This window comes from Nerophis lumbriciformis, linkage group LG04 (genome assembly GCF_033978685.3).
Source record: "Nerophis lumbriciformis linkage group LG04, RoL_Nlum_v2.1, whole genome shotgun sequence".
Taxonomy (NCBI): Eukaryota; Metazoa; Chordata; class Actinopteri; order Syngnathiformes; family Syngnathidae; genus Nerophis; species Nerophis lumbriciformis.
Genome location: NC_084551.2, coordinates 34797021 through 34812265, shown reverse-complemented (window position 1 = coordinate 34812265; position 15245 = coordinate 34797021). Strand labels below are relative to the sequence as shown.

Below are 15245 nucleotides of genomic sequence, written 5' to 3'. Positions count from 1 at the left end.
CGACGTCCACAGTTTCCAAAAACATTTTCAAATGTGGACTCGTCAGACCACAGAACACTTTTCCACTTTGTATCAGTCCATCTTAGATGAGCTCAGGCCCAGCGAAGTCAACGGCGTCTCTGGGTGTTGTTGATAAACGGTTTTTGCCTTGCGTAGGAGAGTTTTAACTTGCACTTACAGATGTAGCGACCAACTGTAGTTACTGACAGTGGGTTTCTGAAGTGTTCCTGAGCCCATGTGGTGATATCCTTTACACACTGATGTCGCTCGTTGATGCAGTACAGCCTGAGAGATCGAAGGTCACGGGCTTAGCTGCTTACGTGCAGTGATTTCTCCAGATTATCTGAACCCTTTGATGATATTAAGGACTGTAGATGGTGAAATCCCTAAATTCCTTGCAATAGCTGGTTGAGAAAGGTTTTTCTTAAACTGTTCAACAATTTGCTCTCGCATTTGTTGACAAAGTAGTGACCTTCGCCCCATCCTTGTTTGTGAATGACTGAGCATTTCATGGAATCTACTTTTATACCCAATCATGGCACCCACCTGTTCCCAATTTGCCTGTTCACCTGTGGGATGTTCCAAATAAGTGTTTGATGAGCATTCCTCAACTTTATCAGTATTTATTGCCACCTTTCCCAACTTCTTTGTCACGTGTTGCTGGCATCAAATTAAAAAGTTAATGATTATTTGCCAAAAAAAAAATGTTTATCAGTTTGAACATCAAATATGTTGTCTTTGTAGCATATTCAACTGAATATGGGTTGAAAATGATTTGCAAATAATTGTATTCCGTTTATATTTACATCTAACACAATTTCCCAACTCATATGGAAACGGGGTTGGTAAATGGACCATTAATTCTGTGGCGATTGCTCTAGGACCGCAAGGAAAGTATGGTTTAAGTAGTCAAATATGTACTTTTGTGTTTATATGTCATGAATAAATATGTGCTAGAATGCGTTCAACTTTTGTCCAGAATCAGCTACCTTCTTCTCATTCATTGTGGTAGCATCTCAGTGCATTCAATAGTGTTGATGTTGAGTGTCCATTGACTTCAATGGAGGAGCATAAAGTGGCTTGTCCAACTGCAGCCAAACTAAATTCTCAGCTTTGTCCCACCTATCGGACACTGAGCTTCTGTAAAGGTGTATGGAAAGTGGGCGTGGCCTCAGCTGGCCTGGATACTGAGCTTCTGCATAATGATTAGATGATCTGTCTGAGCGAATCAGCCCAATGCCACAGCATTTTCCATGTTTTATTCCGTTGTTTTGAGTTGATATGGAGAGTTTTACAATCCTGTAAGTGATGTTTTCTGAAGTCTAGCATTTGTATATCTTTGATGTGTTATTGGAGACTGTGCTTGTCTTTAGGTTGTAGCTGGACATGAGCTCACCCTACTTGAAAGACCAGCAGTTGCCACTGCCAGAATTTCACGTTTCCCCATCATTTTTCACTAAAAACTCCCTTATTTTTTAATGCAAATGATGACAAATATAATGATGCTACTCGATTAAAACTACACTTAGAAGCTTTGTAAATAATTCATTGCATGATTCCAATTATATTGACAAATTAAGCAATGTTTATCAAATAAGATTGTGCTCAATGACAAAGTCAATGGATAGACGATAGTACGTGCTCACTTCAACACAATTCAATTAAAAAAAAAAAAGTCAATCCGAAAACTATATCCACAAACCATTTATGTATTATAGGGTTGTCAAATTTAACGCGGTAATCAATGCGATTAATCACAAAACATTATCAGATTAACCATTAACCATAGATAAACTCTATCAATTGTGCAATTAATTGTGCAGTTAATTTTGACCACACATGCTCCTTTACCTTAACCGCGGATAGTTACCTGAAAGGCGGAGCAGGTTGTTAAAGGGGAACATTATCACTATTTCAGAAGGGTTAAAACCATTAAAAATCAGTTCCCAGTGGCTTTTTTTATTTTTTAAAGTTTTTTTCAAAATTTTACCCATCACACAATATCCCTAAAAAAAGCTTCAAAGTGCCTGATTTTAACCATCGTTATATACACCCGTCCATTTTCCTGTGACGTCACACAGTGATGCCAATACAAACAAACAGCAAGGTATAGCGACATTAGCTCGGATTCAGACTCGGATTTCAGCGGCTTAACACTGTCTGATAAGATAATTACTAACAACTATGAACTAGGTTTACAGCATATGAAATAAATTTGGCAACAACATGCACTTTGAGAGTGCAGACAGCCCATTTCAGGCGCGCTAAGAACATATATTTTTCCACGATTTCAGCACTCAGGTTAACCATACCTAAATAGACACAAAATACTGCATTACACAAGACTACCCGAATGCACTCGAATGATTGAAAAAAATAAATGTTTTTAAGCTAAATTATTGGTAAACACAGTTTATGTATAATCATTTACGTAAAACCGCGAGTAATAAAGTTTTCATGAATTAATATATTCTGTAGACATACCCTCATCCGCTCTCTTTTCCTGAAAGCTGATCTGTCCAGTTTTGGAGTTTATGTCAGCAGGCCAGGGAAGCTAGGGTCGATAATCTTCTCTTGATCACCTTCGGTGGCATAAGGGACGGTGTGAGCCAAGACATCCAGGGGGTTTAGCTCGCTCGTCTGCGGGAACAAACTGCCGCCATTTCTTGCCGTGCTACCGAGGTCCTTTGTCCCTGAATAGCTCACACACTCCGGCAGATTCAATGGGGGTCTGGCGGCAGATTTCTTTGACTTTATCGTTAGAAATGCATCTGCTTTGAGTGTCGCAGGATATCCACACATTCTTGCCATCTCTGTCGTAGCATAGCTTTCGTCGGTAAAGTGTGTGGAACAAACGACTGACCATTTCGTCGGCTTTCCCCACATCCTCGTATTTTGAACAAATTTCGTCCAATTTCTTGCCACTTTCGCATCTTTGGGCCACTGGTGCAACTTGAATCCGTCCCTGTTCGTGTTGTTACACCCTCCGACAACACACCGACGAAAGTGAGAAAATGGCGGATTGCTTCCTGATGTGACGTCACGTTGTGACGTCATCGCTCCGCGAGCGAATAATAGAAAGGCGTTTAATTCGCCAAAATTCACCCATTTAGAGTTCGGAAATCGGTTAAAAAAAATAATGGTCTTTTTTCTGCAACATCAAGGTATATATTGACGCTTACATAGGTCTGGTGATAATGTTCCCCTTTAAATACTTCATCGAGGAAAAGTACCTTCCATATGAGGACCGGTGAACAAGTTAGGACATAAATCATGGTCCCAATATGGAAAACCATTGCATCTAATAGAGATTGTCTCATTTGTACCCCTGGTGGTGAAATCTATCAAAATTAGGGTGGTCCCAAAAAGGAGGGACTTTTCAAATTGACTGTGTGTCGGTTTTAAAAGTGCTCCCCCTCTGGCCAACATATGTAATAACAAGTGTGTGTGTCCAGCCCCTTTGGCCAAAATGAATTCCATCCATCCATTCTCTACCACCTGTCGCCTCTGGGGTCGCGGGGGCTGCTGGAGCCTATCCCAGCTGCACTTGGGCGGAAGCCGGGGTACACCCTGGACAAGTCGCCACCTCATCGCAGGGCCAACACAGATAGACAGACAACATTCACACTCACATTCACACACTAGGGACCATTTAGTGTTGCCAATCAACCTATCCCCAAGTGCATGTCTTTGGAGGTGGGAGGAAGCCGGAGTACCCGGAGGGAACTCACACAGTCACGGGGAGAACATGCAAATTCCACACAGAAAGATCCAGAGCGCAGGATCAAACCCAGGACCTTCGTATTGTGAGGCACATGCACTAACCCCTGTGTCACCATGCTGCCCCAAAAAATAATTTAAAAAATAAAATAAATATGTATACAGACATACTGTAATAACTTGAAGTAAATGATGAAGATTAAAACCAATTACAAACAAAAAATAAAAATACAAAAATAAACTAAAAATGTACCTTTTTTATATTTGCATAGTATGTATATATTAGTAATGTTGTAAATACAAATCTTTGTATATTTTTTATATTTGCATAGTATGTATATATTAGTAATGTTGTAAATACAAATCTTTGTATATTAACAAAGCGTGATCCTAAAGAGGTAGGCATTTTTCGGAGGTCTCACAAAGGTAACAAATACAAGAACGTGTGTGTGTGTGTGTGTGTGTGCGTGTTGTAAAGTAGGCTGCGGCAGTAACGTCATGTTGACGTACTTCTATTGACTCCACTTGTAAGGCTGATAAGTAAGGGAGGAGTGCACTCTTGCATGAGCCAGCATGCTTGTGGCCTGCGGTTGGCACGGACTCATTTAGATGTGTTCTTAACTTTATGACAGGTTCAAAATGTCAAGGACAACCTGTTGTCACAGTATTTCCTGGAAGATACTGTAAGCTACCTTTGCAACAGCTGTACCCGCAAAACATGATTTTGCGGCACATTTCGTTATGGATGGATTATCTTTAGTGATAAAACTTCTGCAGCCGCTCATCCAGCAGTGCTACAAAGTTTGGTATTTAGCCAAAACCAAGTAAATGCAGAGCAATATTTACCAGGACTACAATCACAATAAAACACACAACCAACATGTTAGGCAAATAACAAATATATTAACAATAATAATGTTTTTTACTACATTATAATATTTTATTGTATTGCATACAGTTGTTTGATCAAAATAAAGTCAGTAGCACTAAATAAGAAAAAGCAAAATCCCCCCCAAAAAATAAAATAGTGTTGGCTCTAGTTTGAATTCTTTGACTGTTTGCCTCAAAGCCCCATTTTTGTTTGCAAACAACCAAACAATAGATAAATATACCGATGTCAGCAATATAATAATATGAAAAACACTTATAGTTGTGAAAATAAACACAGGCAAGAACTGAAAAAGATCAGTCTGATAATGATTGGGCAGTGTATGATTTGGTCCTGTATTTACTTTTAATGAATGTAAGTTAAAAAACACAAAACAATTCGGTTGATTTGAATTCTATTTTGAAAGACAAAAAAATACATTGAAAAACAAAAAACAGGCAACAGAGTGTAGCCAGAGTCATAAATAAAGAGAGTAACGTTTTGACATTATTTTTTTCTGACAAAATGAACCAAAATATTATGTCTGCTTCATACTTGCCAACCCTCCCGGATTTTCCGGGAGACTCCCGAAATTCAGCGCCTCTCCCGAAAACCTCCCGGGACAAATATTCTCTCGAAAATCTCCCGAAATTCAGGCAGAGCTATAGGCCACGCCCCCTCCAGCTCCATGCGGACCTGAGTGACGTGTCGACAGCCTGTTTTCACGTCCACTTTCCGACAATATAAACAGCGTGCCTGCCCAATCACGTTATAACTGTAGAATGATCGAGGGCGAGTTCTTGGTTTCTTATGTGGGTTTATTGTTAGGCAGTTTCATTGACGTCCTCCCAGCGCGGCAACAAACACAACAACAGCAGTCACGTTTTCGTCTACCGTAAACAGCAATGTTGTGACACTCTTAAACAGGGCAATACTGCCATCTACTGTACATGCATATGTGACTTTAACATCTATGGCTTTTAGAGAGTGCAGTGCACAACTGCGCACACAACAAGGAGACGAAGCAGAATGCATCATCAGAGAGGGTGTTCAGCATGGTTAGAAAAATAGTGACAGAATAGAACAAGGATGGACAATTCAACCCTTAACTCAACAATGAGTAGATGAGTGTTATGTGTGTGTATGTGTAAATAAATGAACACTGAAATTCAAGTATTTCTCTTATTTATATATATATATATATAATAAAATAAATAAATATATATATATATATATATAGCTAGATTTCACTGAAAGTCAAGTATTTCTTATATATATATATATATATATATATATAGATATATATATATATATATATATATATATATATATATATGAAATACTTGACTTGGTGAATTCTAGCTGTAAATATACTCCTCCCCTTTTAACCACGCCCCTAACCTCGCCCTCCCCCCTCCGCCCCCCACCTCCCGAAATCGGAGGTCTCAAGGTTGGCAAGTATGGTCTGCTTATAGTTCTAAACATACTCCAGCTCATAAACGTACAATAAAACATTTATTTATTTCGTGAAAGTCAAATTTTGCAGCCGTATTTAACGCTATTTCCTGCAGTGTTTCGTGAACAGCAGGCACTCTAACACACACCCAACGGCGCAACAAAAGTAAAAACAATGAAAAGAACAACGAAAAACCTAAGTTATTGCCCTCATATTACCACAATCTTCATTAGCTTAGGACCAACGATTACGTAGAAATTGTGACTTTTATGCGAAGTATGTCAACACTTATGTTGTATATTTTTGTGTCTCTCCAGGGGGACGGGCGTGTCGCCCGGGACAGGCGGATGCGGAAGGGGGTGGGTGGGTGTAAGGAACAGTGTATTTTGGCCTGTCGCCACCATCACGTCTCCATCTCAGCGCTGCCACCACAGCCTGGCAATAGACTACAGACTGTGGCTTCGTCGCATGATACGATATATATCTCGATATTTTTTCCGTAAAGTAAAAACAAAACAGTCCTAGTAACCTGAGATACTAAGTATGTCATTGTTTTGACTTAGTAAATATTGACTTACTAAGACAAAATAATGACTAAGTCAAATTAGTGACTTACTGTAAATAAGCGTTTGCAATAAGCGTTTGAAAAAAAGAGTTAAAAGTGGGGCCACATGCTGACATATGCTCAGCTCATCATGCTTCATTTATTACAGCATTTGGGAAGCCTGTAGTTGATTTTTATTATGTAAATGTTATATTTTTATCAACATGTGATAGCAGGGACCCTGCCATTCAAAACTAGGCTGCTGCATTACTAATGATTAATGTAACTATAGCTGAAAAAATAGAATAGCAATACTAGAGACTATTCATCCCTGAACACCGTGGAGTTCATGTAGGCTTTATGATGCAATTACATTATAATATCAACTATCAGAGACAGAAACTCTTCATTTAACACAATGTCCTTTTTTGCTGCTTCAACACAGCTCAATCAACACAGAAAAAGGTAAAGTGAAATAACTTTGTTATTGTAGGTCAATAATGCTTGTCTTTCTGTCAGACAGACAGGGCTTTGCTGTCCGTAACACACACACACACGCACGCACGCACACACACCGCAAAATGAGCTAGCGTTAAGCTAAAAGCTAATTAGCCTTCACCTCAAGGACTGCGAGCGAGCTGAGCTGCTGCTTATATTTCTAGAACGTCAACGGGCTCATCGTGATGTTACTAGTACCGGTAGTTGACTGGGAGGTGTTTATTATAATTTGGGCAGAGTCCGCTGCATTATGCTCACCTGCTAAACAACTTTCTGCTCACTCCACTGTCTGTCCTCTCTGCCTGTGCCCATTGACTCCATGCGCTCTGAATACGCACTGCTTATTGGCTGTTACCGCTCTGCGTATAACCAATCAGATGGTTCTGTGGGTGGGACAATGCTAGGTGCTGCAGAGACTTACTGACAGAGGCAGAGGCAGAACTAAGCTGAGCAGCTTGTTAAGACTTTAGTTTAGGCCAGTGGTTCTTAACCTTGTTGGAGGTACCGAACCCCACCAGTTTCATATGCGCATTCACCGAACCCTTCTTTAGTGAAAAATAAAATGTTTTTTTTTTCAAATTCAAGACAAAGTTATATGTTTTTGGTAACACTTTAGTATGGGGAACATATTCTAAGTAATAAAGACTTAATTTAGAGTTATTTGGTTAGGGTTAGGGTCAGGGTTAGAGGGTTAGGGTTATAATAAGGCCATGCCGAATAAGGCATTAATAAGTACTTAATAATGACTAGTTAAGCCAATATGTTACTAATGGGAGACACAAATCTCTTTTGAAATTTAAAATGAAATAACACTGCATACAAAGTTGTTTTTTTGCTTTGTGCTATGTATAAACCAGGGGTCTCAGACACGCGGCCCGCACCTTAATATGAAAATTGAATGTTAGTGCGGCCCGCGAGTTTTATATGAATGCCGCTTGACAGCATCACACTTGCCAACCCTCCCAATTTTACCGGGAGACTCCCAAATTTCAGAGCAACTATTCTCTCGAATGTCTGCTGATTTTCACCCAAACAACTATAATAAGGGCGTGCCGTGATGGCACTGCCTTTAGCGCCCTCTACAACCTGCACAAACAGCTTGCCAGCCCGGTCACATGTTATATGCGGCTTCTGCAGACACACATAAGTGACTGCAAGGCATACTTGTTCAACAGCCATACAGGTCACACTGACGGTGGCCGTATAAAACAACTTTAACACTCTTACTAATATGCGCCACAATGTGAACCCACACCAAACAAGAATGACAAACACATTTCGGGAGAACATCCGCACCGTAACACAACATAAACACAACAGAACAAATACCCAGAATCCCATGCATCCCTAACTCTTCCGGGCTGCATTATACACCCCCGCTATTTTTTTTTATTTTAATTTCTTGTGCGGCCCGTTACCAATCGATCCACGGACCGGTACCGGGCCGCGACCCGGTGGTTGGGTACCCCTGGTTTAATAATGCATCCAGCGGGGCATCACAACAAAATTAGGCATAATAATGTGTTAATTCCACGACTGCATATATCGGTATCGGTTGATATCGGTATCGGTAATTAAGAGTTGGCCAATATTGGAATATCGGATATCGGCAAAAAAGCCATTATCGGACATCCCTAATTGAGAGCTTTAGTACACTTCTATTTAAATTGTGTACAAATTGAGAATTTTTTGTTTGTTGTTTGTTTTATGTTTTTGTCCATGGTCTGTGCTTATGGTGTGCTGGTAATATGTAATGTCTTGTGATGGATGTATTATTTTGTATCACGACCTGTTGAATGTTTACTGTATTAACCTGCCTTAGGACAACGGATGAAAATTAGCGATTGTGCTAACTTCGGCATATTTACATTGTTGCCCTATGTTGATGGATATGCATTGTCCTAATTCAAATAAATAAATACATAAATAAAAGCGGAAAAGGAGTAGGATTAAATGGGCATTACTTCTTCTTCCTACCACTTTTCAAGCAGGTTGCAACGAGAATACCGAAAATATGTGATGTGTCATATTGTAACAATATGCAAGTTCGAAATAAACTTACATTAATCTGCGATGAGGTGTACCCCGCCTTCCGCCCGAATGCATCTGAGATAGGCTCCAGCACCCCCCGCGACTCCAAAAGGGACAAGCGTTAGAAAATGGATGGATGGATAATACATAAACAATAATGCATAAACACACACAGAAGTACCGAAAATTGGTACCGTTATGTCCCTGTATCGATTCTCAGGTACCGTATCGATTCAAATGTGAAATGTACCCATTGTCATGTCTTGGTTTTCGTGTTTACTTTGGCTATGTTCTGTTTGGTTTTTGCACTCTGTCAGTTTCTGTTTTTTCACTCCCTGTTTTGTTTCCATGACTACCAATCAGTTCACCTGTCCTCTCGACTCACGCACCTGATTCATTTGAACTCCCGCACCTGTTTTCAATCACCACATGACTATTTAAGCCTGTCATTTTCTGTTGGTCGGCCTGGCGACATCACATTCATGCTCTGCACTCTTGACACAATCCTGACACTCTGTTTCATGTTGATAGTCCATGCTGCCCTGTTCACATCATCGCAAGTAAGTTTTGTTGATCAATGCCACAGTTAGTGTCTTTTGTTTTTTTGTCCATAGTTCTGCCTTTGTGCGAGTTTTTGTTTTTATAGCCAAGTTTTGTACTTCCGCCCTTGTGCGCGCTTTTTGTTTATTCCTTTTTTGAGTGTTAAAATTAAATATGTATTTACCTTCACGCCATGTCCGGTCCAAATCATTTGCACCATGGGAAAACAAACCACGCCAAAGTCCAAGTCATGACACCCATCCCTACTGAAATATAAAAAACAAATAATTTTTTTTTTTTTTTTTTTAAAGATCTAGTTAATACTCTTCGACACAAAAAAATTGATTTTATTTGTTGTTTCATAATAAAATGCAAATAAACCAGTGGTTTTGTGTTCTCCCCGATACTGCCTCCCCACTACTCTGCGTAGACACTTGCAGTACCTTTGCACACAGGCGTATTGTTTATGGGAAGACTTGCCAGGTGCTTAATGTTTATTTACAGCGCTTGTCAACAACTCTTCTCTTGCAGGTTTGTCAGTTTGTGGTGTCGGTGAACGGACTGAACGTCCTCACTCAGGACTACAGGACAGTGAGCAACCTGATCCTCACTGGACCCAGGACAATCGTCATGGAAGTCATGGAGGAGATGTGACATCATCACCTGAGGAGAAAGAGGGAACTTGGAGGTGTTGCAAAAGCAGCATCCAGATGGAGAAAGAGGATGAAAGCAACAACTGCAAAAAATGTGCAGGTTCTTCACTCTTTTATTTTTGCAAGCACACGCACAAAAATGAGAGATTTTGACTCCACCAGTCGTCAAGATTTATCTCTTTCACTTTAAGGACAATCACAATCCAAATGTCCATAACACAAAATGGAGATGAAGATATCTAAGAGAAGATATCTCATGCTAACCACCTCCAGTGACCTTTTCCCCACTTACTGTACCATTAATGAGTGGCAGCTTTGGATAGCTCAGTGCTGCCCCCAGCAGGACAGGAAGACACACAACTGACTTACATTGACTGGCAATGTAAACAAATGTTCACAGTATGTTTACGCCAAGAAGGTATGTTTTACTCAATTGAGGTGTGCGGGTTTGTAACAATAAAAAGCTCCATAGCTACATATCTAACAACTTAAATCATTTTTAAAAACAAAACAAAATCTTGTTTTTTGACTTTCTGAAGAATAATTTCATTTGCTGAGAAATTGTTGGAGGGAAAAACTGTAAAAATAACAACCACACATTGTGTCATGAATGCATTATTATTGAAAATCATTTAAAACTGCATAAAACATTGAGCCAATCCAAACTCAAATGTAAGCGACAAATACACAGATTAGGGTGACTCTCGGTAACAAATGTATCTTTAAAGAAAACACAACGCTGTCATCAAGTAGCGCACATACACACATCCCTGCTTTTATTTTAACGTTTCACCATGGACTTCATAAAACTGCATTATAATGATGATAAACAGGTGATAAACAGGGTCAAATACACCACGGAATGTATTAGCAATCGCAGAGAAGCACTTGGAAGTAGTCCATTTGTGTTTCCCCTGACAAAAGCACTTATAAAACTATACATAATTAATATGTTCATTATGCAGTATGATAGCAGTGGCAATTTAAATTTAGCTACCTTTACTACCTTCAACTTTACCAATTTAATAAGCTAGTAAATGCATACAATTACTTGTAGTTTAATGTATTGTGTGCAGAAACGAATACATGCTTAATGTTCTAATATTCTACTGTACTGTATGAGTAATACGTGCTATTATGTTGTCCTTTGTAGACATAGCCACATTAGAAGGGTGCACACTGTACATGCACGGGACATAACATTAGGTACACCCAATAATGTTCAACACAAAAAATATGTCTTTAAGAAGTTAGTAATGTGCTGTTTTAGTTCACTTTGTCATTTTACTAAATAAGTTTCTCAAGTCAAAATATTAGGAACAATAATAAACACAATTTAAACGTCGTAATTATGGCTGGGCTTTTGTTTATTTACCTAAAAAGGATGAGACAATTGGAGAGAGGCTGTTATTTTTTAAATGTAAAAACTCATTATATATTTTTTTTAACTTTGCTTATGATTTGGAGTGCATGAGAAAGTGGAAACGTAGCTCACCACTAGGCCATTAAATGTAAAGAAGTACATTGCACAACACAGCAACAATGTTGTGATAGTGGCAAGGAGCAAACTGCTGAGCAAGCATTAATACGGCTGGTGAGTTTATCGTAAGCACCATTTTAAAGCACAGGCAGAGGTAGATAAAGCTACTGGATGTGGAGTTAACAAAATACTACTTAAGAAGGTTGCCTACAGCCACAAATGTTAATGTTAATTAGTTGTGTTTATATTGTTTGTTTTTATTTTGTAACACACATCCAGGAAATATTAGACACTTACGGTTAAATGGTTTGAGTTAAATTCGAACATGCATATACAGTTACAATATAATGCTTCACATTTTTCCCGTTTTTCGTTACACCATATCAAAAAAGTAGGATGAAGCAGAGTTTAATTAATCCTAGCCCTTTTCCATTTAATAGCAATTACTAACACATTTGTTCTCCTTCAAATCAAATCCATAAATAATACAGTTCTCAATAAAGAGTAGAATAACTTGTAATTTACATAAGATGAATGAGATTATTTTGGTGGTTCACTGAATACATTGGTGTATTTGGAACATTTATGGGGCGTTTTAGACTAGAAAATGTAATTCCTTTAGAAAATATGAAATAAATAAACGACTTGAGGACAATAATCATATGAATCAAAGACAACAACATATTATAGATTTTTAATGTTTGTTTTTAGAAAGTGGTGATTTGCAGTACAATACATGAGAATGATTAAAAAGGATTTAGTAGATGAATAGATATGAAGTGAATATAAATGATTTGCTGCTTGTTTTGAGGCCATTGTCATCTTGCAGAAAAAAAATACTGTCGGAAGAATGAAAAAATATATTTTTGACCAGGAATAGTATTATAGTCAATTATTTGACCATGTCAATCAAAACAGGGCGTTCATATTTTTCTGTGAATATTGGATTAGGTGTTCCCAATGTAGTGTCAGGTTTGTGTACAGTACATGGCAACATGATCTTTAACCATGAAGTATGCACAATAAAGTATCGGCCTGACTCCTGTCATGTACTTTGTGTTAAGAAGTGACACACATGCATGATTCTTCTACATTTATTAAGCTTTAATAGCTTCTCCTATACTGTACTCAAGGTCAAACTTCCCTCAACACTTGAGTTTGTGTTCTTTTACCCACAACAAAGGCGACTGCTGATGATGTCACAGCGCTCTCTTTGTCAAGGAGGTTTGTAATGTTTGAAGTAAAACTGCTGATAATGCATAACTCCTGCTATTTTGGTGCCGTGCCTCAATACAATTACAGTGGAACCTCCAAAGTCAAAAGAAATCCCCTCTATGATGCTCAACGGCGACACATTCAACTGAGTGTGTGTGTAAACATTGTAAACATTTGAAGAATATGTGTAAAATAAGGTTAAAACAGTCCTGGCAGTCACTTAATGATGTTTTGTGGGGTAATACTGTCACTAGGGATGTCCGATAACGGCTTTTTGCCGATATCCGATATTCCGATATTGTCCAACTCTTTAATTACCGATACCGATATCAACCGATACCGATGTATACAGTCGTGGAATTAACACATTATTATGCCTAATTTGGACAACCAGGTATGGTGAAGATAAGGTCCTTTTTTAAAATATTAATAAAATAAAATAAGATAAATAAATTAAAAACATTTTCTTACATAAAAAAGAAAGTAAAACAATATAAAAACAGTTACATAGAAACTAGTAATTAATGAAAATAAGTAAAATCAACTGTTAAAGGTTACTACTATTAGTCAATCATGTGTGCTTACGGACTGTATCCCTTGCAGACTGTATTGATATATATTGATATATAATGTAGGAACCAGAAAATTAATAACAGAAAGAAACAACCCTTTTGTGTGAATGAGTGTAAATGGGGGAGGGAGGTTTTTTAGGTTGGTGCACTATTTGTAAGTGTATCTTGTGCTTTTTATGTTGATTTAATAAAAATTAAAAAAATAAATACAAAAAAAAAAAAACGATACCGATAATTTCCGATATTACATTTTAAAGCATTTATCGGCCGATATTATCGGACATCTCTAACTGTCACCTAGTGGTGTTTTGTAGGTAATGCTAGAAATAACAAGTGTAAAGTCGTACCTCGCCATATTGCGCTTCAAATATTTTGTTTTTGTTGTTTAAGCATATTCTACAATGTTTTGGTACAGCTAAAGGAACAAAAATATCAATACTACTATTTGTCACTAGATGACATAAATGTAATCAGATCACGCTGTTCAGTATCGTGGCCAATTAGTACTATATCGATTAATATATTGTGGTGGCCTGCTCTGACTCAAGGTCAGCGTTAATCTCTGTTCAAAATTTTAGGTTGCAAAGCAGACAAGATCTAGTTAATGGCACATATGAAATGCTGTTCAGGCTCAAGAGGGTGAACACCAGCATAAGTACCATCTGCAATGAATTAGCAGATCAGCAGGCAAAGCAGACACTAACACTAGCACACAGCTCAGAGAGGTACCTCTCAGTAAGTCTGAGGCAAAATCATTAATGAAAGAACACTAATACTGGACACAGTAGGAGTGGGAAGAACTGAAAGGGGGAGCACAAAAGAGGAAGGAATCACGTATTCCATTAGGACACAACACACTGAATGAGACGTTGCACCCTATTAGTAAACACCCGACGGGATTATCTGACAGCTGCAATGAGGCAGATCAGTGGAACATGCAATCATTCATTGTGGGAAATACAGTAGAGCAGGGGTAGGGAACCTATGGCTCTCGAGCCAGATGTGGCTCTTTTGATGACTGCATCTGGCTCTCAGATCAATCTTAGCTGACATTGCTTAACTTAATAAGTAATGAATAATTCCGCTGGTAATCACAGTGTAAAAAAAATAACGTTCAAAATATAAAACATTCTCATGCATTTTAATGCATCCATCCGTTTTCTACCGCACCTGTTCAAGAAGTCGCATTAATCAATCAATCAATTAATTGTTTATTTATATAGCCCTAAATCCAAAGTGTCTCAAAGGGCTGCACAAGCCACAATGACATCCTCGGTACAGAGTCCACATAAGAGCAAGGAAAAACTCACCCCAGTGGGATGTCGATGTGAATGACTATGAGAAACCTTGGAGAGAACCGCATATGTGGGTAACCCCCCCCCCGAGGGGAGACCGAATGCAATGGATGTCGAGTGGGTCTGACATAATATTGTGAGAGTCCAGTCCATAGTGGATCCAACATAATAGTAAGAGTCCAGTCCATAGTGGGGCCAGCGGGAAACCATCCCGAGCGGAGAAGGGTCAGCAGCGCAGAGATGTTCCCAACCAATGCACAGGCGAGCGGTCCACTTCGGGTCCCGACTCTGGACAGCCAGCACTTCAACCATGGCCACCGGACCTGTGTGTCTCCCCCTCCACAAGGGAGAGGGGGGAGCAGAGGAGAAAGGA

The 15245-nt window shown here is 38.8% G+C and overlaps 1 protein-coding gene across 1 annotated transcript in view; it reads left to right on the top strand.

The window, feature by feature from the left end:
- deptor (DEP domain containing MTOR-interacting protein) overlaps positions 1-12829 on the top strand; it is a 100234-nt gene extending 87405 nt beyond the window's left edge. Inside the window, exon 10 of the mRNA XM_061953474.1 lies at positions 10189-12829. Coding sequence (XP_061809458.1) covers positions 10189-10311 — 123 coding nt within the window. The 3' untranslated portion in view covers positions 10312-12829. The remainder of the gene's footprint in view (positions 1-10188) is intronic.
- Positions 12830-15245: the final 2416 nt, after the last annotated feature.